This window comes from Oncorhynchus kisutch, linkage group LG3, assembly GCF_002021735.2.
Source record: "Oncorhynchus kisutch isolate 150728-3 linkage group LG3, Okis_V2, whole genome shotgun sequence".
In the NCBI taxonomy this organism is placed as follows: domain Eukaryota; kingdom Metazoa; phylum Chordata; class Actinopteri; order Salmoniformes; family Salmonidae; genus Oncorhynchus; species Oncorhynchus kisutch.
In genome coordinates this window covers 60749396-60776596 of record NC_034176.2, presented here as the reverse complement: position 1 = coordinate 60776596, position 27201 = coordinate 60749396, and the positions used below count along the sequence as shown (strand labels likewise).

At 43.4% G+C, this 27201-nt stretch overlaps 1 protein-coding gene across 1 annotated transcript in view; it reads right to left on the bottom strand.

Annotated features, from left to right (window-relative positions):
- Window positions 1–295: 295 nt before the first annotated feature.
- The window catches only part of LOC109874385 (protein BEAN1), a 44333-nt gene continuing 17427 nt past the window's right edge, over window positions 296–27201 (bottom strand). Inside the window, exons 4-6 of the mRNA XM_020466272.2 lie at window positions 17846–18043; window positions 16861–17002; window positions 296–3577 (exon numbers count right to left, since the gene is read on the bottom strand). Of these exons, the coding sequence (XP_020321861.1) occupies window positions 3178–3577; window positions 16861–17002; window positions 17846–18043 (740 nt within the window). The 3' untranslated portion in view covers window positions 296–3177. The remainder of the gene's footprint in view (window positions 3578–16860; window positions 17003–17845; window positions 18044–27201) is intronic.

Here is a 27201-nt window from a genome sequence, read left to right as displayed (position 1 = left end):
AGACAGGATGTCACAACATATTCCCATGCATTATACATAGCAAGATTCGATTTGGAAAAACGTTTAGGGAAACATTTTGCCAATGTAGATAATTGCGCTACACTGTTTCTGCACTTTTGGATGCCATACAAACACTCATCCCCAGCTCCCTCCTCTATCATCCCTATGTTTATTAATAGTAATGCTCCTCCTCCTATTTATATTACAGCTACTCCTGTAGTGTAACCTACACGTAAAACAGGAAGGCGATTTCAATGCCCAGAGTCACAAAACCAGAACGAACAGTCACACCGACTCAAATCATAGAGGTCAAATTTATTTACTTTCCCCAATATAAGAAATGAATAAAAGCTCTAATACAAAACATGGATTTACGTTGATGACTGTGATTATAGGAAACAAGAATCTTTGTCATACAGGACAGTTGTGCACAACAGTGGGACTTATAGGGAAACTATACATTGGAAGTGTACATGTACAGTATTACACATTATTTCACATTTATGTTGAACATGTACTTATTGTGCTACCAAAAGGAAGTAAACAACAAAGACAAAACAGCATGTAAGACCAGAGTGAACCGCATTGCAGTTTTACCTCAACAGGTATTGGACTAGGTCTTCCAACACAGTTACAGAGCATTTCTACTGACTTGTAAAGGCAGGTAAAGTTGCATTTCTAGATACCTCTGTGTGTGTCACAATGCACACAATCTAATACGTTGTACTATTCACTGCATTGCACTTTTAGATTCCAGTTGGTGAAACACAAGCCCATCATTATTATTGTATAGCATCGCTAGATTTGCAGTAGCTACATAATAATAAGCACAAATGCTCATTGTCAAGTTATTAACACATCATTTTTAGCCCAAACATTGCTTTATTTATAGGGCTTGACATGACAATTCTGACCACAAATAGACTATGTATTAACACGTGCCGAGAACAGCATTTGGTTTTAAAAGCCATTTAACAAACTCTCTCAAAGTCAAATCCACTCGATGATGATTGGCACAAGAATGTAACGCAAGAAAAATAACCTGTTGATCTTTAATCTTTAGACATTTTTTGTCTAGTGCGAAGCATCTGTGTTGTAGTACATCTACATTCTGGTGAATCTCACAACAACTATTTTAATAGTAGTCTTTCCACAGTTATACACAATATTGTTAAAGCTATTCTAAATAAATACTCATCTCTTTATAACTTTTATCCACAATGCCAGCAATGCAATCATGCGACTAAGTCATATATAAAATATTCTTTAAGGGTTCATCAGTGAGGATATCACTTCACAATAAGGGATTTGGTAAGATAAATGAGGGAGACTATGAGAAAGAGTTGGCTGGAACAGAGATACCAAGTTCTGGGGCCAAATGCAAAGGTGACAGGGGGTCACTGACTCCACAAATACGGTTGTATACACAAAATATGGACATTATGTCACATTTTCCGCTGTGTGCTTTTTCTGGGGTTTCAATGATGAACATAGACTTATCTGAATAACAATAAAGTAACACAAGCCTTGAAAAATAGCAAGCTATTTGGAAAAGGAAAGCTCTTGATGTGTTAATCAGTTGCAAGTTATTGTGGCTACAATGTTAAGCAGTCTAACAGTCTTAGACGTAGTGCTTGGCAGGCACAGACATTTCTATACCAGTTATACATGGATGACAGACATGCAAAAACATTTCAACTGAAGAGAGTTTATCTGTACAATGAATACTCACAACCAAAAACAACATATTGAATAATAATTTGGAAGCATTAAAAATATTCCAGCATATTGAAAAATACAATGTGTTTAGGCTGGATAATATTTTGAAAGAAACAAATTGATTATTTATTATAATATCAAAGATGTCAGTACTAAAGTATAGTAAATCCCTCATCACAGTAAACTGTGCGCAAATCTAATTTTTCCTTCCCACCAATTGTCAAATACCATTGTATCTCTGCTACAAGCTATATTGTACTTTGATGTTAGCTGGCGAATGGGTCACGTTCATAGTAATTTCACTTGTGAACACCCAAAAAAGCTCTTCACAAAAAGAGGAGTAGTGAGAGAGAGAAGAGGAATGTGTGGCAGTGCACGTTCGGAGACTGAAACAGAGCAGTTGGGATCTAAATGGACCTCAGCCCCCAGAGGGGAAACCTAATTGTGGAGAATAGACAGTATTTCCAGCTCATATAAACGTGTTTATATCCAGAAACCATATAAAACCGTATACCACAAAAATAATTGATTTAAAAAATACCAACACTCTTAGAAAAAAGGGTTCCAAAAGGTTTCTTTGGCTGTCCCCATAGGCAAATACTTCTTGGGGGTTCCAGGTAGAACCCTCTGTGGAAAGGGTCCGACATGGAACCAAAAGTGTTCTACCTGGAACCAAAAAGGGTTCTTCAAATGGTTCTCCTATGGGGACAGCCCAAAAAAACGTTTAGGTTCTAGATAGCACCTTTTTTTTCTAAGAGTGTATAACACTGGGGTATATTTATCAGTTGAAATTACTGGACATACAGACTGTGGGAGTCCTAAAGTCAGCTAAATATAAAGCAAATATTATTTTCATATAGAAAATATTAATAAAACCATATGGATATGTGATGGAATGTGAAATTAGTCATTCTTTCTATTGTGTTTTTTATCAAGAGCAATTCCATTACAACATAACAAAATCCAACAGTACATACAAAATATCTATGTGAAACCACTTCAGGTTACCTCTAGTGTTTTTTGTGCTAAAAACAGACTTTGATAATGCTTCCTAAATGCTTGAATGCCTCCTAACCTGAGACCAATTTACAGTATGAAGTGAATTCCCTCTGGACAGAAAGACAATACTCCCCCAGCCCCAGTTTACCAGTAGTAGCCCTGTGATTTCATGGCAGTGCCCCAGTAGTAAAGGGAGATCGAGTGAGGAGTGGTGCGGGAAACATCTTAGAGTTTGGGGACACAGCTTATCCAAGAGGTAGGGGAAGGAGAGGAAGGCGCAGACTGAGTTTAGGTTCAACCCAAACTTTCAGCTTCGGTCCAGAAAGTAATTCTCTTTTGATACTGCCTGTCATGCACAAAGGGACACTGGAAGAAGCAGAAGAGAGTTAGGCTGGGAGGTGTGTGTGTGTGTGTGGCTGTCTGCACAAAGAGCATTGGAGAGGACTAGCCCAGTCAGCTCTACAGGATCCTGTGTGCGACAGCCCGGGCTCTCTGGGGACTATGGCTGTCTTCTGATGGGTGTTTGAGCAGGTCCATGGGCATCAGAGGGATGGGCTGGTTCTGCCTGCTCACCACCACCTCGTACGGGGGCGCTTCCTCCAGGGGGAACGCTGACAGGGAGATGGAGGATATTGGCTGCTGCCTGAGCTCGTGCAGTCCGATTGGGTAGTGGGAGGCAGCGGCGCTGCTGGCGGACACCCAAGAGGCTCCAGCTCCAGCAGACGGCTCCTCCATCTCCAGGCTGGTGTAGGTGGCCTGCTGGTGGCCCCGCTGACAGGGGTCCGTGAGGGAATACGGAGGGGGGTCGTCTGTGGGGACGTATATCTGTGTCGCACCTGGTCCGACACATTCATCATAGCTGGAATAAAGAAGAGTATATCAGGTAAATAGGTATAACATGTTAAAAGAGGATATCTCCAGTCTTCAAACAATGGTAGGTCAAGTGTTCATTTAGCCTATGCTGATGGACCTGGATTCTATGTTTGTAGTTAGCAACATGAACACAAATGAAATGTTTAGCATAAGAAGACTAAACATAATATAAATCTGAATGGTGAAACAGGCCTGTTAGAGGAGACTCTTGTCATCTACTGTGAGCTCTTTTCCTGTGTGGCGGCTGCTAGTCTTGGTTTGGTGCTTTCCATGGCAGAGCCTGCCAATGGACAATTGTTTCAGCTCTCACATAACCCACAATCCCACAGTGCACTGGAAGTCTGTCTAGCACATACAACCACCCTACTAGAGCTGCTGGGCTTTATAGAGGCCCTGTAACATAAAGAGAATAACAACACATCTGCCACGCTGATCCTCAACACGGGGGCCCCTCAGGTGTGCGTGCTCAGTCCCTTCCTGTACTCATTGTTCACTCATGACTGCATGGCCAGGCACGACTCCAACAGCAGCATCAAGTTTGCAGATGACACATCAGTGATATACCTGATCATCAACAATGATGAGATAGCCTATTGGGAGGAGGTCAGAGACCTGGCCCTGTGATACCTGGACAGCAACCTCTCCCTCAATGTGATCAAGACAAATGTGATGATTGTGGACTACAGGAAAATTCTCATTGACGGGGCTGCAGAGGAGCAGGTTGAGAGCTTCAAGTTCCTTGGTGTCCACATCACCAACAAACTATCATGGTCCAAACACTAAGACAGTCGTGAAGAGGCGACGACAAAGCCTTTCCCCCCTCAGCAGACTGAAAAGATTTGGCATGGGTCCTCAAATCCTCAAAAGATTCCAAGCTGCACCATCGAGAGCATACTGACTGGTTGCATCACTGCCTGGTATGGCAACTGCTCAGCCTCCGACTGCAAGCCACTACAGAGGGTAGTGCGTACGGCCCAGTACATCACTGGGCCCAAGCTTCCTGCCATCCAGTACCTCTATGGCAGGCGGTGTCAGAGGAAGGCCCAGAAAATTGTCAAAGACTCCAGACACCCTAGTGATGGACTGTTCTCTCTGCTACCGCACGGCAAGTGGTACCGGAGCGCCAAGTCTAGGTCCAAATGGCTTCTTAGCTGCTTCTACCCCTAAGCCATAAGACTCCAAACAGCTAATCAAAGGGCTACCCAGACCCCTCTTTTACGCTGCTGCTACTCTCTGTTTATTATCTATGCATAGTCACTTTAACTCTACCTACGTGTACATATTACCTCAATTACCTCGACACCACAGGTGCTCCCGCACATTGACTGTGTACCGGTACCCCCTGTATATAGCCTCCACATTGACTCTGTACCAGTACCCCCTGTATATAGCCTCCACATTGACTCTGTATCGTACCCCCTGTATATAGCCTCCACATTGACTCTGTACCGGTACCCCCTGTATATAGCCTCCACATTGACTCTGTACCAGTACCCCCTGTATATAGCCTCCACATTGACTGTGTACCGGTACCCCCTGTATATGGCCTCGCTATTGTTATTTTACTGCTGCTGTTTAATTCTTTGTTACTTTTATTTTATATTTTTTATTCTACTATTTTTTACTCAACACTTTTTTTCCCCTTAACTTCTTAAAGCATTGTTGGTTAAAGGGCTTGTAAGTAAGCATTTCACAGTAATGTCTACAACGGTTGTATTTGGCTCATGTGACAAATAACATTTGATTTGATTTGATAAGCGGTGAGAGAGAAAGAGAGAAAGAGGCGAACATGTTGTCAGTCAGGCCGACTGGCTTGGATAACATTATGTGAGATACGTTTGCCACGGCCCATCATCATATGTGTAAACCAACCGCTAAATCGCTCTCTACCACCCCCCGACACTGACCCCAGGGGATATCTGGGAATAGAGAAAATACAGCGGGATAATTCAATGGGTGGAATTGTAAACAGTATCACCCTCTCAGAGAGCGGGTGTGGGCAAGCAAGGCAAATGGCACTGTGGCTGTGGATTACTTAAGCCTGTCACCTCCGGGTTGGGCCGGGTGATACACAGAGATTTAATGATGAGAGAAGGTATTGGGAGCCGGAGTAAATGAGATTTTTATTAATGATAGACTGGATGAGAGTTCTACTTCCTCTACACAGGGCTTCCAGTAAAAAGTTTAGCTAAGCTGAACAGTAGGAACATTCACAATTGACCTCAAATCAGTCCAGCTATAAAGTGTATTAGATATACACTGAGTGTCCAAAGCATTAGGGATAACAGCTCTTTCCAACACAGACATAGACTGACCATAGACTGACCAGGTGACCTGCGGGCTCTCCTTCACTGTAGCCAACGTGAGTAAAACATTCATACAGTCAGGTATCTGCTCCTCATAGAGACATACAGTCAGGTATCTGCTCCTCATAGAGACTCATACAGTCAGGTATCTGCTCCTCATAGAAACCCATACAGAGTCAGGTAGCGGGTCCTCTCCTCTGCTAGTGCTCTGTGCTCAGTGGGACAGTAAAAGGTGCTGTCCAGGAAACTCAGTAATGACTGCTTGATTTCAAATGAGTCGCGGAGCTGACTAACTCCCTGGCCACTGCTCCCTCCACCCTCCATCACTGTGCTACAGAGTGCTGCCTGTCTGCCTGCGTGCAGAGCTATTTTAGACTCTGGCTGACGGAACCTGACGGACAACATTGACTTTATTCTAAAACGTTTAACCTTTTTTTCCTATTCTACTTGGATCGAGACATTGAAAGAGACTGGCTAACGATTTTGAGTAAAAAGGTGAGAGTGATCTGAGATACTTTGTAAAAAAAATTGTGAGAGCATTTGAGATACTTTGAAACTGTGTAACCAAAGCAACAAGAAAACATCCTCCTCCTGGTTCTGCATGTGTAACATGCTCTGTTATGTAATGACTGCATAACACAACAACATTAAAGCAGTGGGCACAGAAACGCCAACTTACTATTGAGAGGTGAAGACACAAATGGCAGTCGGTGGTGATGCATACAGTATCTCTCAATTACTTTATTATCTCAAATACTTTCTTCTAAGAGTTGAAGAGGAGGATGATGCCCTACTTCTTATTAGTAAATGTTGCATTATCTTATTAGTTCAAATTCTCTCTGGTAACTTTCTGTTATTGAGTAGATTGTATTCCATACACTTATGCATCATTGGGTACAGCTGTGCAGACAGCTGGTCAGTATCAGAACAAACTGACCAGGGGTTATCTGACTACTTGGAGTATCCTGATGTTGTGGGTAGAGAAGGATTTGTTTTGCTAGTAATCACTGTCGAGCACGGGGGCCCTTCAAAAGCACTACATCAGGAGTTCCCCAACATTTTGGGGCTGCGACACCACCATGTAAAAAAAGTGATGGAATCAACAGCTAATGTTTACCTTTTTAATTAGGACTATGACAGTCTATTACAAATCAGTATGACACTATTTATGACAGTATTTCAATCTGAAGGAAGTATGGTTTGAAGTGACATCAAAAACGTATTGAGAAATTCAGAAGATCATCAGGCAATAATGTTGTCTGATCTTCTGTGTAGAAAATAACATAATCATTGATACTGTTTTTCCCACCTCTGTCTGATTTAGTGCCTGGTCTTGTCCACTCTGTCCTATTGAGACCAGCGTAGCTTGTGGGCATCGTAGAGGTGATGGGGTGGGGTCATAATATTTTGTAGTTTAAACCGTTCTAAAGATAGAACGACATTTGTAGGAAGAAAACAGAAACCGCTCTGTTTATTACAACCGCATATAACGGCTACCGGAGGTTACTTACTTAACCGTGGTTCTATGAACCAAGAGCTCCCCCCCCCCCAGTTAATCTCGCAACCCCATTTTCAAATCAGGTGACCCCACATGAGGCTGCGACCCCTAGTTTGGGAAACGCTGCACTAAATACTGTACATAATACCCACATACCTCTTAACTTTTCTAACCCATATTGTTAGTCAGCTCTAGTCAGAAGGAATGTAAAGTTATCAGCTGTTGCCCTGGATACTTTCAGCTGGGTTTTTTCCTACTCGTTTTTATGAATAAATTATGATCATGCTGATCCAGGAAAGAGGGTGAGAGTCTCAGCTTGCAGAAGTGTGTGTTTGTTTACGTGTGTCTGATATTCATCACACAGCTCAGCAATGTTATTAATCCCTTCAGGGTGCAATAAACTACCAGCACCACATAAACATTGAAAATAGGGATTTTTCGCTCTAAATAAACACGCTGATACAGACGTTTGTCGAGAGTCACTCCAGAATTTCTTTGCCAGGTATGGTAGCGCCGTGGACACCTGAGGGCCTAGCTGTTTTCATGCCAGGGTTTCGTGAGTGTTACACCAAGCTGAGAATCCCCTCTCTGACTCGGGTGAGAATACTTTGCACGTTGCAGTCACCCCCCTTATGGGAACTATAAGTCCCCTAGGATGCTAAGACAAGGTGTTGCATCCTAAAAATAATTAATGGTTAGCTAGCCAAATCAGATATAACACTGCTACAGCCTAGCCCTGTTTAGATTGTCTAATCAATCCTGCCTGCAGTCTACTGCTGTTTTCAATCATCTACATGCTGTATGGGGTGGTAGGTAGTGTAGCGGTTATGAGCATTGGCCCAGTAATCGAAAGTTCACTGGTTTGAATCCCTGAGCTGACTAGGTGAAAATCTGTTGATGTGCCCTTCAGCAAGGCACTAAATCCTAATTGCTCCTTTAAGTCTCTCTGCTAAATTAGGTAAAGGTATGTTTGCATACACATTAATTTCCCTGAGCACTGTTGTATAATTGAGCATAATTTGTCATAGGATGAAACTAGAGTGTGGAGAACCATGGGACTTCTCCAGAAACACCTGTGGCGCATATGACACAGAATGTGTTACATTCCAACGCCTAGAGAGGCGTTCACAACTATGATACATGAATGCAGGTGCGTTAGGCTGTCAAAAAGTTGGACGTAAAGGGCTGTATACATCTTTATAGGTATACAATGTACTCCAAAGCCCAAGGAGAGGTGTGGGTCACTAGAGGAGGACCTCTGGCTTCCGGCCTATAGCTCTAGAGGGATGACAGCACTGACTGGAGCATATGGCCCAGGCTGTCCACTGCACTGCAGGGCTGGCACAGGGAGCTCACTCTTTCAGCTCCCTGGCTCTGTCAGAGGCCCATGACTGTAGAGCTACGTGCAAGAGCAACAGTGTGTGGTTATGAATGTGCTGTGCATACCTTATTGTGCATATACCTGTAGATGTTAGTGTGAGTTTTTGCATGTGTGTGAATTCATGCGTGTGTGTTTAAATTAGAATACACTCAGTGTACAAAACATTAAGAACCCCTGCTCTTTCCATGACATAGACTGACCAGGTGAAAGCTATGATCCCTTATTGATGTCACTTGTTAAATCCACTTCAATCAGTGTAGATGAAGGGGAGGAGACAGGTTAAAGAAGTATTTTTAAGCTTTGAGACAATTGAGACATGGATTGTGTATGTATGCCATTCAGAGGGTGAATGGGCCAGACAAAATATTTAAGAACCTTTCAACGGGGTATGGTAGTAGGTGCACCGGTTTGTGCCAAGAACTTCAACGCTGCTATTTTCACTCTCAACAGTTTCCCATGTGAATCAAGAATGGTCCACCATCCAAAGGACATCCAGCCAACTTGACACAACTGTGGGAAGCATTATAGTCAACATCCGCCAGCATCCCTGTGGAACGCTTTCGACACCTTGTAGAATCTATGCTCTGACAAATTGAAGCTGTGTTCTTATTGTTTTATACACTCAGTGTATACAGTACCAGTCCAAAGTTTGGACACACCTACTCATTCAAGGGGTTTTCTTTATTTCTACTATTTTCTACATTGTAGAATAATAGTGAAGACATCAAAACTATGAATTAACACATGGAATCATGTAGTAACCAAAAAAGTGATTTATATTTGAGATTCTTCAAAGTAGCCACCCTTTGCCTTGATGACAGCTTTGCACACTCTTGGCATTCTCTCAACCAGCTTCACCTGGAATGCTTTTCCAACACTCTTGAAGGGGTTCCCACATATGCTGAGCACTTGTTGGCTGCTTTTCCTTCACTCTGCCGTCCAACTCATCCCAAACCATCTCAATTGCGTTGAGGTCAGGTGATTGTGGAGGCCAGGTCATCTGATGCAACACTCCATCACTCTCCTTCTTGATTTTGGTTATTGTCCTGTAGAAAATGGTTATTGTCCTGTTGAAAAAGCCATGCTGGTTAAGTATGCCTTGAATACTAAATAAATCACTAACAGTGTCACCAGCAAAGCACCCAGAAACATCACACCTCCTCCTCCATGCTTCACGGTGGGAACCACACATGTAGAGATCATCCGCTCACCTACTCTGCGTCTCACAAAGACTGGAACCTAAAATCTCATATTTGGACTCATCAGACCAAAGGACAGATTTCCACCGGTCTTATGTCCATTGCTCGTATTTCTTGGCCCAAGCAAGTCTCTTCTTTTTATTGGGGTCCTTTAGCAGTGGTTTCTTTGCAGCAATTTGACCATGAAGGACTGAGTTCTTTAAATTTTCCGTATTGACTGACCTTCATGTCTTACAGTAATGATGGATTGTATTTCTCTTTGCTTATTTTAGCTGTTCTTGCCATAATATGGACTTGGTCTTTTACCAAATAGGGTTATCTTCTGTATACCAACCCAACACAACTGATTGGCTCAAATATATTAAGATGTTAAGACATTCCACAAATTAACTTTTAACAAGGCTCACCTGTTAATTGAAATGCATTCCAGGTGACTACCTCAGGAAGCTGGTTGAGAGAATGCCAAGAGTGTGCAAAGCTGTCATCAAGGCAAAGGGTGGCTACTTTGAAGAATCTCAAATATAAAATATATATTGATTTGTTTCACACTTTTTTGGTTACTACTTGATTCCATGTGTTATTTCATAGTTTTTTTCTACAATATAGAAAATAGTAAAAATAAAGAAAAACCCTGGAATGAGTAGGTGTGTCCAAACCTTTGACTGTTACTGTATGTAAATAATAGAACAGTGTGGTGTGCGTGTGTATTTGTGCTGGGTTGTGCCCAGTTCTCTCTCTGCGGAAGCAAGTTCCTTCACAGGCTCCACAGGTGAGCTGCTGATCTAGGTGGTGTAAGCTCTGTAGTTTCCCTCAGCCATCTGTGGCAATGGCAGCACTGCCCAGCATCACATGCCTTTCCCTTCATCCATCCACTCCACTCCGCTGCCTCCTATCCCTGACTATGCCCACAATGTACACTACAAAACACACTCTCTCTCTTATCCTCTCCAATGCACTGGTTCCTCAGCCAACATATTTAGATATTTCTATTTTGCACTGGATATTCTTCATGATCTAAATCTACCTCAATCTTTGACACATCTTAGCCTAAATTCAGGCATAAGAAAACATTCCTGTGGTGTGGTTGATGTTTCCCACGTTAATTGGAACAGCAATGAAGAATACGTAGCTTGAGAAGACGTAGTTTGGGAGTGATAAAAGCACATTAGGCCTCAGACAGGAATCATACATCTGTTAATATGAGGAGTGATTTCCCTCCCTCCCTCCACAGCATAGCAGAGATGGATGGAGGCTATGAGAGGCAGAGGCATTGACAGAGTGGCTTGTTCAGCATCAACAATCAAGCCCACCACCACCAACACCACTAAACCCAACTGACAGTGGAGCCTAACATCCAAACCAATAATAGCACAAGCTCTCTAAAGGCTTGAAAGCACTACTTGACAATTTGCCAATAAGAAGCTAGTAATCCTGTCTGGTCTTATCATCAAATAAGTTGTGTTAGCATAGGACTTCCTTAGATGTAGCTGTGACACTACAAAGATCAATACCGTTTTTGACAATCTGTTGATCATTAGCATATCTGTCTCATTAAAGGACAAGCTATCAACAACCAGGTGTTGGCATATAGCGCAGAACAAAGACTTGTGTTTTTCATGTGAAGAGACACGATTGGCTAAACCTCCTCTTCCACTTCCTCTCACTCGTGCCCACTCAATCTCTCTCTTGTAAGCCTTGTTTATACCTGGCGCTAACATGCATCCTGTGTCCTGATCTTGTCCACATTCTGACTGTGCGCACATTTTCAGATATACATCTACACATGGTATTTAAATGTCTCTTATCCATCCACTGTGTCCAAATTCTGACCAGATTTCTTGGTCCCTCCCTGTATGCAAATTATTTGACAGATGTTATAAAAAAAAAAAATGTATTTATTGATTTTAAGACACATTGATATCATCAGTCAATGTTGCCACCTGACTGATGATTTTAGAAGGCAGGATAATGGTGATTTAAATGATTTCACTGTCCAGATCCGTCTACACTAAGATATCGAGACACAATGCGTGCCTGACTATCTCCGGAGTTGGTCAGGAAGACCTGATCACAATCCGTCTTTTAATCTTCTACACCTGTCTAAAAATGTGGGCACAATCAGAATGTGGACAAGATCAGGACAAAAGACGAATGTTATAAATGGGGCTTTAGCAGTTATAAATGGGGCTTTAGCCTACATTTACATACTGTATGTAACCTACAGGTTTATCTGATGGAAAAGGCCAGTGAATAAATTAGGCAGGACATTACTATCTATACAGAAATTGAGCAGATTGATATAACGCCAAACTGACTTACACACTATTCAGTGACATTAATAGCCCTGTCTATGGCATGTTATATTCCATATTTTTCATAATTTGTTGTTGAACAGGAAAGGGCCTGATGTTTCAGATGGCTCCTCTGGAGGGAGAGGTAATTTCACCCTCTTTAGAGGCCCCTTACAGGGCCGTACACAGGGGCCGCCACACTAATGGAACTGTCATATAAATGCAAATAACATTGTGACTCTGTGAAACAAACCTTGAAGGGCAAGCAGGCAGAATTGAGCCGGATAAACAAACCACGCACACACGCACACGCACACACACACACCTGGAGTCCTGGGTGGCAGGTAGCCTAGCATTTAGGAGTGTTGGGCCAGTAGCCGACAAGGTAAAAAATCTATCTATGTGTCCTTGAGCAAGGCACTTAACCCTAATTGTTTCAGGGTCAAAAATTGAAGCTGAAATTGGGATTCTATTTTAGGAATAAGGCCTGTTTTTCTTTTGAAGCCAGAAGGAGGCTAGTATCAGCTACATTTATGCCTTTACTAGACTATAGGGATATTTTATTTATGAATGCTTCCGCATTCCGCAGTGTTTGAGATCATGACACCCTATTGACACCCTTTACCATGGCAATTTATTTTAAACTGCAAAACCCTTACGCACCACTGCACTTTGTATACCAGGGTTGGCTGGCCTTCTCTAGTCACTCGTAGGCTCAGGCACTGGTATACTTTTATTTACAAAGCCATTTTGGGTTTACTACCTTTTTATTTGGGCATTTTTATTGTTCAGAAATGTGGTGGGTACTCTCTTCGTTCGCTGGACTTTATCCTGCTAACTGTTCCAAATGTCCGAACTGAATTTGGTAAAAGGGCTTTTATGTACTCTGCGCCATCTTCTTGGAACGCCTTACAAAATACTTTTAAACTGGAAGAACTTGTCCCGATTGGTGTTTCTAAATCACTGATGAATGATCTTGAGGCTGATTCCCTGACCTGTCAATGTTTTTAATTTGCTGTTTTTAATTTTGTTATACTCTTGTGAATTCTATGGTTTTTACTAGATTACTTTTGACTTTTTACTAGATTTGTTTTTCATGTTGTTTGTAATTTTTGTAATGACTTGGTGCTGCCTATCTTGGCCAGGACACTCTTGAAAAATATATTTTAAATCTCAATGAGCCCTTCCTGGTTAAATAAAATGTTAAAAAATAAGGGTTCCGGTCAATAATGACTGACCTGTGCTCTGACCCCACTCTCCGAGGGTGTTTAAGTGTGATATGAAACAAATGTATTTCCAATTCACATGTGTGAAATAGGACAAAAGTAAGCACCCACCTAATTATCTTATCTCTTCTTTATACCTGAGGGAGGGGAGGGAAAGGTGGGTGGCTTCAAACCAAACCCACAGAGTAGTCTGTCCATCTACAATAGTTATAGAAAGGTTGCATTTCCTCTCAGGTTTGTTTTCTATCTTCATTCTGAAATACATGGGGTCATTCCAAGATAGTGAAATCATCAGGAGCAGTTTAGGATGTAATCACAGCCCAGTAGTCAGTAAGCAGGTGTAGTGTCAGCCAGGGATCAGAGTGGAGATGATGTGGTGGAGGCTGGCAGGATGTCTAGACCTGCAGATTGAGCCTGTGGAGGTTTAGAGGACTGCCAGGATTAAGCCTCCTCCTCCTCCTATGTAATCCAACCACAGTGAGGAAAGAGTGCATTAACTAGACTCTAGCACACTGAACCTAAACAGGGAATAAAGAACTGCTTCGTAGCCTACCCTCTCTCTGTGAGGTAACAACCTTTTGTTTATTTTATTTGGTATTTTATCTTTATTTTATCAGGGAGTCATACTGAGACCAAGGTCTCTTTTACAAATGAGCCCTGAATTACAGAAATGACAGAAAATACACACATCAAAATATAAATCCAATATGCAAGTAGAAAGAAAAACACATTCATCAGTAGTACGGTCCTCAATCAGCTTTCTAAATTGCCCTAGAGGCACCAAAACATCAAATTTAAGAACATTTGGTAGATTGTTCTACCTATAAGGTGCAAGAAAACTAAAAGCTGATTTATCTAACTCAATAGAGACCAAAGGAATTTCCAGAGTTAGCCATCCCTGAGACCGGGTGTCTAAAGTTTAGTAATCATGTTAGGTACAGTGGGAGATTTTGTGAAAGGGCTTTATATATGAAAACATAGCAATGTATCAACCTACGGGACATCAAAGAGCCAACCAACTTTCTGGTTAGAGAATGCAGTGATGAGTACTAAAACTGTACATGGTTGCAAAGGGCATCAGTGTCTTAACAGCGCGATTTGCCAAGGCAGGATACTCTGAGCGCAGCCCAATCCAGATATCTGGCAGTGGCTTCTGAATAAATTCAATTTTCACAGAACCGCTTGTTCAGATATCGGTAAGTGGACTGGAGGCAGGGCATGAAAAGGATAACGAATCCAGTTGTTTGTGTCATCCATTTTCGGGAAAGTACCTGCGTAATTGTGCACCCAACTCACTGAGGTGCTTCGCTATATCACATTTGACATTGTCCGTAAGCTTGAGCTCACATGCACAAAAAAAATCATACAATGATGGAAAGACCTGTGTGTTGTCCTTGTTAATACAGATAGAGAGGAGCTCCAACTTCTTAATCATAGCCTCAATTTTGTCCCGCACATTGAATATACTTGAAAAAGCCCATCTTTATTCTCAGTTTCTTAACTAAGTCATCAATATACTTTTAAAAGACAGCTTTTCATCTATTAAAATGCCCAGATATTTGTAAGCAGGGACACGATCAACACTTGACACCATCGAAAGTACATATGTTTAAATCATCAGAATTGTTTTTATGCACCCTAGAGAACAACATTTACTTAGTTTTACCTGCATTCAATACTCATTTCATAAAGTTATTGTAATACAATGAAGGTAGACTGTAGTTCAGATAGAGCCTGGTCAACCGTGGGGCAATAGCATACACAACAGTATCATTGGCATACAAGTGCAAGTTATTTTATTTTACAGACAAGTCAATATTATTAATGTAAACAGAAAAAGTACAGGACCCAGAATTCATCCCTGCGGGACACCTTTCGTATGTCCAGAAAACCTGATTTAACACCATCAGTACCCCCGACACATTGAGTTCTATCTGTCAAGTAATATTTAAACCAACTGTCAAGACTGGTTCTCAGGTTGAGCTTGCTTCCATTTGGTTACACAAACCTAAGGCGATCCTCTCCTCTCATTGAGAGAGGTAGTGAGAAACAGTGTTTATTGTGCCATATATTACAATCAATGTATTCTAGACTCTCATTTCTTTAACCTTCTTTTATCAGCTGGCATCATCACAAGTGTCTTTTGAAAGGATGGCAGACCAAACTGCAAGCGAGAGGAATACGGCTGAATTATTAAAGACGCCAATTAGCTGGGCTGTCATTTAGATCAAACACACCGGGTGTCTTTCACCGCAAAGCAGTGGCATTTACCAGCAGCACCAGAAGCTTGTTCAGGGAGCGAAGCAGGCTGTGCACCGGGCGGTGAGTTTAGAGTTGAGGCGGAGCACCCAGCCATGAAAGAGTTGAGCTGTGCAACAGTGCTCTAATGAACGACTTGACACAACAGCATGGTTCAACTCAACCTCAGAGAGGTTACCGAGGCCTGACCTAACTCATCACGCATGCAGGAGAACTGAATTGTAAGGCTGGTGTGTAAATGGAGTCTTCTTTTCCCTCTCTTTCTCTTCCTCTCTTTCTCAAATCTCTCCTACTCTTTCTGTCTTTCTTACTGTAGGTCTTCAAAGACCACACTAGAAGGGTAGAGGACAGCCATCTTGGCAAATTGAAACTAAAAAGGCTTTCAAAAGCATCTTCAAGCACAATCCCTAGTCCCCACAACTGTTTGCTGCTGATAAGGTGAGCATGGCTTACAGCAGTTATGATATATACATTATCATTTAGCAGACGCTTTTATCCAGAGTGACTGAGTCATGTGAACATACATTTTACATACGGATGGTCCCAGGAATTGAACCCACTATCCTGGCATTGCAAGCACTGTGCTCTACTAGGGAACCACAGTTATCGCATGGAAACTGGAATGCAAATAAAATACATATTTTATATATTCCAAAACCCTTTACATTTCAATCATATAACCATAAGAGTGCACTAGGTACAGAAAGCCCACCATAGTAACTATGGCTCTCCACTATGGTGGATGATAATGTGATCTTCAGATTGATTAGAGAGCTCTTAACAACTTCTCACATCTACTCCTTACTACAGCTCTCCATTCCTCAGCCCATCCCTCCATTCCATTACCTTGTCCCTTCACAATGGTCCTGCTTCATTATCATAGTCAGATCCTAAAACACACGTACACACACGCACCCTGGGGATCACCCAGAGGTAACCCTCCATAGTGGTGATTATGATCATTACTCATCCATCATTTTTCACAACGTATAAAGATAACATCAAATACACCATCAAAAGAATTCCCTTTATCTAGCCATAATGGTGACCAAAGGAATGAATAGAATCGTAATGCCATTTGTGTGGTACAGTAGAGTTAAATGACTTACTGAGGCGGGGAGTCTGGATACATCACATTGACTTGTGATAGAGTCTCCACGTAGGAGTCAAAGTCAAACGCTGGAGGGAACTCCTCGACACACGTCGACCTCAGCTCCCCGATGGAGCCGCCGTACGAAAAGCCATCCGGAGCTGTGGAGAGGCAGGGCAGTCTAATACAACACTAACGAACACACTAGCTTTTTTTTTCTCAGTGAACTACAGCACACAGTCAGGATTGTAAACATGCTCTGTGCTCAGTTCAACTGAATTATATATCTCATGGTTTAGGGATCCTACATTGAACTGAATAAGCAGATCTACAGTAAATATTTATTTTTTGCAATCTATCTGCACTGTTATTACACTGGAGCAGTCGGAATCTGTTATGAAACATAAGGCTAAGGGCATGTGGCTCCTTGAAGATAGAGGGGCTGTGATTGAAGCCAGTGTGATATAATCTGGGTATATCAGCCTTTGGCCAGGCAGAGGGAGAATGGGGCGGCGTCCTAACACAAAGGATGCTCTTTGAGCTTTTTGTGCCGTCTCTGTGTGGACTGACAATGGGACCCAGTCCATTGGGCCAAGTGGCCTTCCACAGACATGGCTTTGGCTATGTGTGTGTGTGCGATTCAGTTTGGTGCAATATTTTGTTATTTTCCCATTCCGTTATCAACCCCACAGGCAGAGTGTGGTCCCTTTAGATGAGGTTTCAGGAGAAGAGCACTGGTTGGTTTAAATGCCAGCTCTGGAGAATGCCAAATGTGGCATATTAATGCCATGAGGGTGAAATGTGTTCATTGGAAGACTGAACTGGATATCTTCTACTGATTCAGCTCTGGGAAAAGTAGCATAAAACATTCATGGCCATACATTTTGTCCCAGGGATTTGTAAATAAGACCTATGAAACCACTTGCAACTGAAAACGGATAACCTAAATCTTATAAATGAACGCACCTACTGGCCTCATCGATGGACAACTCTCTGTAACTCACCATAGCTGGCCCGCAGGTGGGGGTTGCGCAGACGGCTGTCTTTGCGCAGGCTGCCCACGATGATGGTAACGCAGGACAGGAAGAGCACCAGGCCGATGACGATGCCAGCCACCACCAGCGGTGACACCAGCAGGCTGGCCTCGCTGCCCCCATCACGGCAGTCTGGGTACTCATGGGCACTGCTCTGGTTCGAGCTCACTGCACAGTTCACAGACCACAGGTGGGGCCCAGCCACAGAAAAGAGAAAGCAGGGACGAATGGAATAAAAGAGGGAGGAAGAGGGGGAAGAGGGAGGTGATAGAGAGAAGAGAGTGGTGAGAGAATTAGAGAAAGTAGAGGGGGAAAAAACACATTCAAACCCTTTGTGGCAATGTCAATGTGAGACGTTGCCTCCATGACCCTATGGAGAGAAACATGTAAGCTGATATTTCTCATCACACACATACCTCTCTGTGGACCGCAGGTCAGGAACACTCCCAAGATTTTCATTCCTCAGCGGAGGAATAGATTCTCAAGTCTGCAGTGTTTAATATTTAATCCTCAACCCGTTAGAATTTTTAAATACACGGGGTGGAACTCTTTCATGTCAGCTCAGGAGGCAGAAACTTCAGCCATTAGTGGCTCATCTCAAATCCCCTTCACCCTTTTCAACAGAACTAGAGGGAAACCAAAATAAGCGCACACAACATAAATCAGATGTACTCAAATAACACCACACATATAGTCACACAGACAGATTCGATATCCAAGTGCAGGCCGAGATAATATAAGCTGCCGTGTTATCTTTGCCACATTTGGCATCTGAAAATCTTTTTGGGGGCCATCAACAGGAGACAAGAAATCTAATCAATTTATTTATGAGGAGGCCGTTGTCTAAATGCTAATCGTATTAGTCTCTATTCATCTCTTCCCTGCTGAGGAATTCCTGCCATAATTGAGGTTATAAAATATTTGTGTTGATCACAATCAATGTTAATCTTTTAATCCACAGTGAGCATTGTGTGTTGATTTGAAGATCTGGCAGAGTAGTCTACGCTGTTTATGTGTTGGCATACAGTGCCTTCGGAAAGTATTCAGATACGTTGACTTTTTCCACATTTGTTAGGTTACAGCCTTTTTCTAAAATTGATTCAATTGTTTTTTCCCCCTCATCAAGCTACACACAATATCCCATAATGACAAAGCAAAAACAGTTTTTTTTTTAAAGAAGAAAAAAATGAAATATTACATTTACATAAGTATTCAGACCCTTTACTCAGTACTTTGCTTAAGCACCTTTGGCAGCGATTACAGCCTTGAGTCTTCTTGGGTATGACACTACAAGCTTGGCACACCTGTATTTGTTGAGTTTCTCTCAATCTTCTCTGCAGATCCTCTCAAGCTCTGTCAGGTTGGATGGGGAAAGTTGCTGCACAGCTATTTTCAGGTCCCTTCAGAGATGTTCAATCGGGTTCAAGTTTGGGCTCTGACTGGGCCACTCAAGGTCATTCAGAGACTTGTCCCGAAGCCACTCCTGCGTTGTCTTAGCTGTGTGCTTAGGGTCGTTGTCCTGATGGAAGGTGAACCATCGCCCCAGTCTGGGGTCCTGAGCGCTCTGGAGCAGGTTTTCATCAAGGATCTCTCTGTATTTTGCTCCGTTCATCTTTGCCTCGATCCTGACTAGTCTCCCAGTCCCTGCCACTGAAAAACATCTGCACAGCATGATGCTGCCACCACCATGCTTCACCGTAGGGATGGTGCCAGGTTTCTTCCAGACTGGTGGAGTGCTGCAGAGATCTGCAGAGATTGTACTTCTGGAGGGTTCTCCCATCTCCACAGAGGAACTCTAGAGCTCTGTCAGAGTGACCATTTGGGTTCTTGGTCACCTCCCTGACCAAGGCCCTTCTCCCCTGACTGCTCAGTTTGGGTAGGTGGCCAGCCTTAGGAAGAGTCTTGGTGGTTCCAAACTTCTTCCATTTAAAAATGATGGAGGCCACTGTGTTCTTGGGGACCTTCAATGCTGCAGACATTTTTTGGTACCCTTCCCCAGATCTGTGCCTTGACACAAGCCTGTTTTGGAGCTCTACGGACAATTCCTTCGACCTCATGGCTTGGTTTTTGCTCTGGCATGCACTGTCAACTGTAGGACCTTATATAGACAGATGTGTGACTTTTCAAATCATGTTCAATTAAATGAATTTACCACAGGTGGACTCTAATCAAGTTGTAGAAACATCTCAGGGATGATCAATGGAAACAGGATGCACCTGAGCTTAAATTTGAGTCTGATAGCAAAGGGTCTGAATACTTATGTAAATAAGGTATTTTTGTTTTGCTTTGTCATTATCGGGTATGGTGTGTAGATTGCTGAGGATTTTAATTTTATTCAATCCATTTTCCCTCTTAAAGCATGTGGGAACAGCAGACTGGGGTAAGGATTAATTGAATATGTCTGTAAACACACCAGCCAGCTGGCCTGCGCATGCTCTGAGGACGCGGCTGGGGATGCCGTCTGGGCCTGCAGCCTTGCGAGGGTTAACACGTTTAAATGTTTTACTCACGCCGGCTGCAGTGAAGGAGAGTCCGCAGGTTTTGGTAGCGGGCCGTGTCAGTGGCCCGCTGTATTGTCCTCAAAGCGAGCAAAGAAGTTGTTTAGTCTGTCTGGGAGCAAGACATCCTGGTCCGCGACGGGGCTGGTTTTCTTTTTGTAATCCGTGATTGACTGTAGACCCTGCCACATACCTCTTGTGTCTGAGCCGTTGAATTGCGACTCTACTTTGTGTCTACACTAACGCTTAGCTTGTTTGATTGCCTTGCGGAGGGAATAGCTACACTGTTTGTATTCGGTCATGTTTCCGGTCACCTTGCCCTGGTTAAAAGCAGTGGTTCGCGCTTTCAGTTTTGCGTGAATGCTGCCATCAATCCACAGTTTCTGGTTTGGGAATGTTCTAATAGTTGCTGTGGGTACGACATCGCCGATGCACTTGCTAATAAACTCGCTCACCGAATCAGCGTATTCGTCAATGTTGTTGTTTGTTGCAATGCGGAACATATCCCACTCCACGTGATCGAAGCAATCTTGAAGCGTGGAATCAGATTGATCGGACCAGCATTGAACAGACCTGAGCACGGGAGCTTCCTGTTTTAGTTTCTGTCTATAGGCAGGGAGCAACAAAATGGAGTCGTGGTCAGCTTTTCCGAAAGGAGGTCGGGGGAGGGCCTTATATGTGTCGCAGAAGTTAGAATAACAATGATCCAGGGTTTTACCAGCCCTTGTAGCACAATCAATATGCTTATAGAATTTAGGGGGTCTTGATGTGGGGGACCGTGTGTTGTTGGCTGTGGTTAAAGCGTTGAAGGCATGGAGGCATTGGCTTGAGGGGGCTAAACACCCTTTCCTCATCTGGACTGACCACCGCAACCTGGAGTACATCCAGCAAATGCACTGTGAGTAAACAGGGCTTCTGCAGTCTGTTGTGCTGTAGGAAGACTGGGCAGAGTCCATTCCTATGACATAGAGGAGCGGCCCATGGATCAGACTCCCATACTCCCGGCCTCCTGCCTGGTAGCGCCAGTCATCTGGGGGCCCACACATCTCCCTCCTCTGGTCATCCGGGGATCGGTTGGACGGTGCGCTGTTTGACTGGGATGTACTGGCGGCCCACCTTGGCAAAGGACGTGAGGGTTTATGTTTCCTCCTGCTCGGTGTGTGCCCAGTGTAAGGCTCCGAGACACCTGCCCAGAGGTAAGCTACATCCCTTACCCGTTCCACAACGACCTTGGTCACACCTGTCAGTGGATTCTCTAACCAATCTTCCTCTTTCACAGGGAAACACTACGATCGTGGTCGTTGTGGATCGTTTCTCTACGTCCTGCTGTCTCCTCCCTCTGCCCAGTCTTCCTACGGCCCTACAGACTGCAGAAGCCCTGTTTACTCACGTCTTCCAGCACTACGGGGTGCCTGAGGATATAGTGTCGGATCGGGGTCCCCAGTTCACGTCAAGAGTTTGGACGGCGCTCATGGAACGTCTGGGGGTCTCGATCAGCCTTACCTCAGGTTTTCACGCCGAGAGTAACGGGCAGGTAGAGAGAGTCAACCAGGATGTGGGCAGGTTCTGCGGTCCTATTGCCAGGACCGGCCGGGGGAGTGGGCGGTGTTCGTGCACAGAACTCGCTTAGCCACTCCTCCACTAACCTCTCCCCCTTTCAGTGCGTATTGGGGTACCAGCCGGTTCTGGCACCGTGCCATCAGGGTCAGACCGAAGCTCCTGCGGTGGACGACTGGTTTAGGCGCATGGAGGACACATGGGAGGCCGCCCGTGTACACCTCCAGCGAGCCGCGAGCCGCCAGAAAACCAGCGCGGACCATCACTGCAGTGGGCACATTGACATCATTGCAACGATGCTATCAAAACAAGGGACCACTTGCTGCTCCTCTCCTGTTGCTCTGGGAGTGAACTAGCTATGCAAATATAATGAATCCACAGGCTGTGTCTTACACTACAGAACCATAAATGAACAGATTTCTTAAATTGATTAATACATTGATAGATTGATTTGGGGGAAATTCCACCCGAGGGTTTCTCCTCCTAATTGAAAGGAGAGGTGAAGTTATCCTACTGGTAATAGATCTACAGTGTCTGTGGTGTGTCAAAATAAAGTCCAGTCTTCCATTAATACTGATCTGGAACAAGTCTGAGGTCAGTGTTAATGCAGAGAAAGGTCTGAGGGCAATAAAGGGTGATATCACTGTGTAGGTTAATTGGATTATTCTACAGGGCAACTCATTATGGTTATATATTATTCACAGGACTGCTTACACAATGCTTTCTCAGGACTCTTTTCCCTGAGCTGATGGTTTGTAAAGATTGGTTTAATCTAAAAGACGGCAGCCGGGAAAATAAATGAGCAGAGAGTAGAGACATCAAAATCAATCACTAGATCAGTGATGCATTGAAATCACACACTATTGAATAATAACTGTATTATTTTATATGATATCTGATTGAGAGAGAGAGGGTGAGAGAGAAAAAGAGAGAGAGAGATACATATATATACAGCCTGATATTTCTAAAGGCATCAAGTCAAAGCCTCACTCTGAAAAAAAGGCAACTCTCGTTGTGTATCAAGCATCTGGGCATGGTTAGCATTTTTCTTAATTTAGTGTGACTCTTCTCTGCCCAAAACAGTGATGCTAATTAGCCTTTGCTCTGTCATTAAGAGGCCTTTTAGAAACATAATTTGAGCAAACTTCCGCTGTTGCTCTTCATGAATCTCACATACTCGAGGGCCATGACTGCGCCACATAGTTAAAGAGTCGGATTATAGTTTGTTGTTTAAGTAATTCACCTGCTAAACTCCTAGTTGACACCATGTACCTACCAATTGGTAGTAGTGATTGGTCATCCTGATACAGTATGTGCTGAATTCAGCAGTATGGGTTCAGTCCTACTATCCAGTAAGTGATGCATATTGCAGTGCTGTGCCTGTAAAGACATCTCTGAGAGCAACAGCATCAGCAGAGTGCCACATGGCCATGTTTCCAGGGCCCAGTGCTGTAGCCAATGCACCATGGATGCCTTGGGTCATCCAGCTGGCTGTGCTTCACATTGGGAGACACATGTCTGGGACGTCATATTGCCCATGTGCATGATACAGGATGTACTGTGGAGGATTCTCCAGAGAATGTCTTAGGTGAAGCTGGGTTTGTTTGTATGTGTGTGTGAGAGTGAGTGAGAGAGAGTGAGAGAGAGTGAGAGAGAGTGAGAGAGAGTGAGAGAGAGCAAGAAAGAAAGAGAAAGAGAAAGAAAGAGAGCAATGTGTACGTAAGTGCGCGTGTCTACTGTTGAGCTGAGTGAATGGCATATTGTCAGGGCCTGGGTCTATGGAGCACTTTGATTGTATTTGATTGCTGCTCCTCCATGCAGCAGTACGTCTTGTTGACCTTCTCCAAACCTGCCCATGGGCCCCTGACACAGGACCTCACAGCCAGCCCGCACGACGCAGAGGGTCACACCAGTCCAGAACACCAGGACTACGTAGCATATATAATCAATGTACCCTCTCTCCCTCACTCTCTTAATCTCTTTCTCAATTTCTCATATTTTTAAGAAAGAACATATCCTCCTCCCCTTTTCTCGATCACTCCCGTTTCATCCTTATTTCTTCAACTTTGCATTGGTGTTGAACACACAATTCCATGTCCATTCGCTTTCTCATCGACCCTCCCTTTCTCCCACAGGACTCATTCCAGTTTTGTACCACAGATTACAATAATTATAGCCCACATTTAGCCCAAATGTCCTTTCCTCATGCTCAGATAATGCTGCTAACAGTGGTAGTCTGTCCCCTTGTGCCTTTGCGTTTATATGACAGCTGTCCCTGGTCAAGATTCATAAGATTAGAAAGCATTTCTCACTGTCTTTATGTTTGCTCCCAATAAGACTCCACTCCTATCCTGCCAACCCTACCCTGTCTTTCTGTTGAACATTAAACCGACCCATCGATAAAGCTCCCTGTGATTTAAATTCACAATATCATTCCGTTCCTCCTCAAGTGCTTTGTAATCCAGACAGAGCCAAGTAGTACACCCACACACTATATATTTCTCAGAGGACTTTGGTGTTCTCAAACAGTGGAACTGTCTACTGTACGATGGTATCAACCTCAATATGATAACTCCGGGAATATGAACGGTAGTGCGTGAGTGTGATTGTGCGAGAGAGAGGAACAGACAGAGAGAAAAAGAGAGAGTGCGTGTGTGTGAGGACAGGCACAGGGAGCGAGAGAGAGCGGGAGAGGTGATTGTTATAAATTGTGTCTGTGTGATGTTTGTGCGCCCTGTGGGGTTAGCAGGCCTGGCCCCAGCTGCAGAGAGAGTGGGAGAAGAAAACCGAGCGAGGGCATCTTTCCTGGCACATTATTCTGGTTAGACAGAGGAACTCAGAGGCTTTACTCTCAGGAGATGCTAGAATAAAGAAGTGTTGAACAGCATCACTGCTATAGGAGCGTAATATAAAACAGTGGGATACGAACCGAACATTATTAAATGACACATAACCAGCATCTCTATCTCTCTCAGAAGAGAGATCTGATAACACAAACAAACAAGTCTATAAAATCTTAAGAAGTTCATTTTCCCCCCTCGAATGACAGATTGAAGATATGATAACCACAACTTCGGTGTGAATTCAGTGTGATTTTTTTATGTTTTAACACAGAAAACGAACCATAGCTAATTAACACATCTTCAGCACCAACCCAAGCAGGAGCTGATACTTTTTTAACACATGGTAATTGGTCAATTCTTTATACGCCAATTCACACTTTACCGGGTAACCCTTTTAACATATTTATCACATATCACATTTAGTATGTACATCCTTGTGAGAAGAAGTCCACTGCAGTTCCTCGTGTTCAATATGTTGACACTATAGGCTGATTCAGTGGGACATGACAAACACACAGTACCGCAGTAGCAGCGGAAGTTATTCCGTACACACAGGAAGTTCCTGTATGACCTCAATACAAGACAATCGCTCTAATGCCTGTGTTGTCCTGACATGTACGGTACATACCAAGGCCACATCTAGTGCATCTGTTGGCCACATGCTTGTTTACCCATGTGAAACCTTGTTGGATCTAAGGTGACTATTACGATTCGGATAGATGATGACAGGGTCTGCTTTAAATAGTCTATAGACTCTATACAGGCTAGAGGGACCATGCCATTGAGACGTCAGTCTGATCCTGAGAGGATGTCTGGATGTGTTTTGGTAACTGTTAAATAAAGGTTAAAAACATTTAAAAATATATATATAAAATTGTACTGAAGATGGCTGCACTATGAATATGTTTAAGGGACATCCATCACTGAGTACATTGTGCAGGTGACAACCTGTGTAATCTATGGTGATGGTCACTGGGCCAGTAGGGAATGCAGAGTGAGGAGAAGATGAAGGCTGTCGTAGTACATGTGTATTACCCAGTCTGAGAGGTACATGGTTATGTGGAGAGAGAGTAAAACACATTGATATGGCCCTATAGAATGAGGGGTGATAAGGACTCCTCTCCCTGCATTCAACGATAACAGTCCTCCCTGACGTTGTGGGCATTCTCTCAAGGTGACGAGGAAAACAAATGTCACCTTGCATGCCTCTAGAAGATGAACCTATTGTATGCCAGAGAAGAGCAGAGATATTTTGCAGATGCCTGATTTCTGCTCTGACCTCAAGGATATCTATATTTATTTATTTAAATTCTGAAATATAACAACATTAAAAAGAAGAAAATATTTAGCTCTACATCCACCTTTAACCATATGTATTGGTATTATGAATGAAAAGGACTATAAGAGTATTTTTGAATTAAATCAGCAATCCCCATAGGCTTCAATAACAGCAAAATCCCAACTTCAACTCCAAAGACGAAGGTATCCTCTGAGCAGGAAATAAACAACTCTGGGACTGGAAGACAGGCTGATTTTTTTTTTTTTTCTTTTGGAAAAGTTTTATTGGCACAATTCCTTTAAAAACAGCTCATACATTTTTTACATCATTTACACACATAAAAACGGCAACAAGGCATAAAACACAGCATTTGAGAGTTACATTTGAATTTGTTAAAAAGTACATGTTGTTAAAATCAATTAGTTAAAACAACCATGAGTAAAAGTACTTTCCTTGTAAAAATATCAAATCTGTAGAAGCCATTTAAAATGTGTACTAATGATCTAAAAAGGTAAAACATTTTTAAGACATGAAAAACATGTTAAAAAGCCACTTTGTTAAAAAGCTGTCTTCAGTCCTTTGTACAGGAGCGGGGTGAGTCTTTATCAAGCTCACCTCATCCTGCTCCTCTGAATAGACCATCGTCCCATCCTTTGGGGCCCAGAGGAGATCCCTCCCCTAGGCGCATCGCCCTAGGCGCCGCAGCGCTGTCAGGCCGTGGCCGCCGGGACCTAGGGTGTTGTGGGGGACCCTTCGCCTGGGGTCGAGGCCCCCTTCCTTTCGTACCACCCCAGGGCTTCCGTGGCTACCATGGCCACTGCCTGGGGGGTGGTCTCTACGTTTTTCGCTACCAGCAGGTTGCGGGAGGACCACAGTGCTTCCTTCAGGCACGTGAGGGTGGGCCAGAGCTTGGTGAAGGTCTTCGATGAAGACAGGCTGATATCCCAGGTCAGAACAATGACTACCACTAGGTGGCAGTTCCGTGTCTTACGTCACACAAGCCTTGCTACCTACAAGCAACACATGATCCACCATGGGACTCCCACTCACGCATATTTGTCACTTGATTTAATAGGTGACACAACTCTTTTTCTTATTTCTCTGAGTGTGTTCCGTGTGGCACGGGTAGGGTTGCGAAGATAGCGGTAG